The sequence below is a fragment of the Humulus lupulus genome, chromosome 5 (genome assembly GCF_963169125.1).
Source record: "Humulus lupulus chromosome 5, drHumLupu1.1, whole genome shotgun sequence".
In the NCBI taxonomy this organism is placed as follows: Eukaryota; Viridiplantae; Streptophyta; class Magnoliopsida; order Rosales; family Cannabaceae; genus Humulus; species Humulus lupulus.
In genome coordinates this window covers 135866455-135869284 of record NC_084797.1, presented here as the reverse complement: position 1 = coordinate 135869284, position 2830 = coordinate 135866455, and the positions used below count along the sequence as shown (strand labels likewise).

The window sequence follows — 2830 nt, the reverse complement described above, 5'->3', positions numbered from 1 at the left end:
GATTCTAGAATCAACAATATTTACAGGAAAATGAAATTTAAACAAAAACTAACTAAAAAAAATCAAAATTGTCTCAACTAAAATAGCTTAAAAACTTAACGAACTTAAAGAATTTTAAATGAACTTGGGGTGCCTCCCAATGACACTTTATTTAATGTCTCTAGCTGGACGCTCACTTCCTTCATTAAACTTCAACTCAGGTCAAGTCCACCCCGCTCATCTTTTAGAGCCATAGTGTCATAAGCAAAAGCTCATCTTTTGATGTTGCTAATTGTTGGAGCCTTCCACTTCTCGTGTAGCCTTCGAGCCTTCCCACTATAGTACCGTTTCAAACAATGATGAAATGCTCGACTACCAATTTTAGCATTGGTTTTTCTCTTGGTGGTTTCCAAATTACTACCACCACTACATACCACATCCACTCTACAACAAGTTGGAATATCAGTTGCTGCAAAAACATTAAATTTTACCTCTTCGTTTTGCACTCGCAGCTTCAACTCCCCCTTTTGTACATCAATTAGTGCTGTCCCTATGGCTAAGAATGTTCTTCCCAAAATAATGGGAATGTTAGCATCTTCCTCCATATCTAGAATAATAAAATCAGTGGGGAAGATAAATTTACCAACCTTAACTAAGACATCTTCAATTACTCCACGAGGTTGCTTAACAGAGCGGTCTACCATTTGTAAGGACACAGTAGTGGGGCGAGCTTCTCCTAATTTCAGCTTCCGAAAAATAGATAAGAGCATTAAATTTATACTAGCCCCTAAATCACATAAGGCCTTGGTAGTAATAGTATCTTCTACTGAGCAAGGAATCGCGAAACTACCCAGATCTTTAAGCTTGGGAGGTAGTTTCTTCTATAAAATAACACTGCACTTCTCAGTAAGTGCCACTGTCTCATAATCCTCCAACTTCTTTTTCTTTGACAAGATTTCATTCATAAACTTCACATAGCTTCGCATTTGGTCAAGTTCCTCGGGAAATGGGATCTTAATGTGAAGCTTTTTAAACACCTCAAGAAACTTGGAGAATTGTTTGTCAAGAGAAGTCTTCCGGAGTCGTTGTGGATACGGGATTTTGACATTAGAATCAACAACTTCCAGTTGAAACTTCTCTTTGGTTGCAAGGCCTTCAATAACCTTTTCCTCCACTTGGGGCTCAACTTTTTCATAGCTCCCCTCTTCTTTTGCCTTCTTTTGTTGAGTCTCCTTTAGAGAAGGATCCTCAATTTCTTTCCCGCTCCTCAAAGTGATAGCTTGACACTGCTCCTTAGAATTTACCACGGTATTGCTAGGCAAATTCCCTTAAGGCCTAGTATTCAACATATTGGCCAGCTGCCCCAATCGCATCTCCAAATTTCTGATGGAGGATCTAGTCTCAGTCATAAACTAAGTTTATGTGTTGGTGAGAGTCAATAGGGCAGCCTGCAATTCGCTAGGCTGTTTTGTAGGAGCTGGTGGCCTAGGTTGCTGAGAGGTTAATGCTTATGGTGGAGCTTGAGTCATAGGCCGCTGATACTATGGTTGAAACAGTTGTAGTTGGCCCTGATTATTTATCTAGGAAAAGTTAGGATGGTTTCTCCACCCCATATTAAATGAGTTGGAGTAGGGGTTGTTGTAGGGCATCTGAAAATTACCCACTGCCTGGACTTGAGCTTTATCTAATGGGACATTGTTGGGATCTAAAGCAGCTTGGCACTGGTCAAAAGGATGAGCCCCCCCACACATTTCACACATTACTTGGGCTTGCACAACCTGGGCAGACATGGTATTTTGTTGCAGCTGCTTAGTTAGAGACGCAACTTGAGCAGTTAAGGTTGTGATTGCATCTAGCTCATGAACCCCTGCAACATTTTTATTACTACCTGGTCGTTCACTTGGCCATTGGTAATTATTATTGGCCATTTCCTATTAGAGGTCATTAGCTTCATTTGCACTTTTGCTCATACATGCTCCTTATGCTGCCGCATCAATGATTGTGGGAGTGGTACCGCACAAACCATTGTAAAAGTTGTGGACCAACATCCACTTCTCAATACTGTGGTGAGGACATTTTCTGATCAAGTCCTTGAACCTCTCCCAAGCATAATACAAAGATTCTCCCTCAAGTTGAGAGAAGTTATTGATCTCCTCTCTCAGTTTAGCAGCCTTGGCAGGTGGAAAGAACTTCGCTAAGAACTTCTGAGCTAGAGCATCCCAAGTGGTGATAGTATTGGCCTCAAGTGAATTCAGCCAACCTTTTGATCACTCCCGTAGTGAGAATGGGAAAAAGCGCAATCTATTGGCATCATCACTCACCCCTTTCATCTTGAAGGTGGCACACAACTCCAGGAAATTGGCTATGTGCATAGTTGGGTCTTCAGTGGGGAGGCCACCAAATTGAACTATGGTTTGGACCATTTGCAAGATAGCCGGCTTAATCTCAAAATTGTGTTGCGTCTACTGTTGGTGGATGGATGCATGAGTGTACCCCTATGATAGTAGGGAGCACATAGTCCCGTAGAGGTCTTTGACCAGCATGATTCTGATCTTGTGGTGCTTCCCCGTTCATGTTTTCCACACTGATGTTATTAATATCAGCGGTAACAATAGTGTGACTTTCAGCCTTCTTGTTTCTTCGATTTCGCTCGTACTCTTTCTCGATCTCAAGATTAATTGGAGCTAGAATGTCAGCTCCCCTTCTACTGCACATATAAAGAAAGTACTTTAGATAGAGAATAATCGCAGGCAAACAAGTAAGAAATTATTTCAAGAGAACCAACCAAATTAGAAACAAAACTAGCTATTTGATATTGATAAATTTATCAGTCCCCGGCAACGGTGCCAAA

General features: G+C 41.2%; 1 protein-coding gene and 1 non-coding gene across 2 annotated transcripts; one reads left to right on the top strand and one right to left on the bottom strand.

The window, feature by feature from the left end:
• Positions 1-251: 251 nt before the first annotated feature.
• On the bottom strand, positions 252-1907 carry LOC133779508 (uncharacterized). Its single transcript, XM_062219462.1, has 3 exons — positions 1743-1907; positions 1017-1265; positions 252-860 (listed from the first exon to the last, which is right to left on the bottom strand). The coding sequence occupies exons 1-3, from the start codon at positions 1905-1907 to the stop codon at positions 252-254; spliced, it is 1023 nt and encodes a 340-aa protein (XP_062075446.1).
• A 130-nt stretch (positions 1908-2037) lies between these two features.
• On the top strand, positions 2038-2144 carry LOC133780883 (small nucleolar RNA R71). The gene has a single exon (XR_009869691.1). It is a non-coding gene; the product is annotated as a small nucleolar RNA R71 (small nucleolar RNA).
• The last annotated feature ends 686 nt before the right edge of the window (positions 2145-2830 follow it).

Coding starts and splice junctions, on each gene's coding strand:
- LOC133779508 (XM_062219462.1), bottom strand. CDS start 1,907: ATGGCCAATAATAATTACCAATGGCCAAGTGAACGACCAGGTAGTAAT. Junction 1,266..1,742: donor CCCAGGTTGTGCAAGCCCAA/GTAATGTGTGAA, acceptor TCTAAGGAGCAG/TGTCAAGCTATCACTTTGAG. Junction 861..1,016: donor AATTCTCCAAGTTTCTTGAG/GTGTTTAAAAAG, acceptor GTTATTTTATAG/AAGAAACTACCTCCCAAGCT.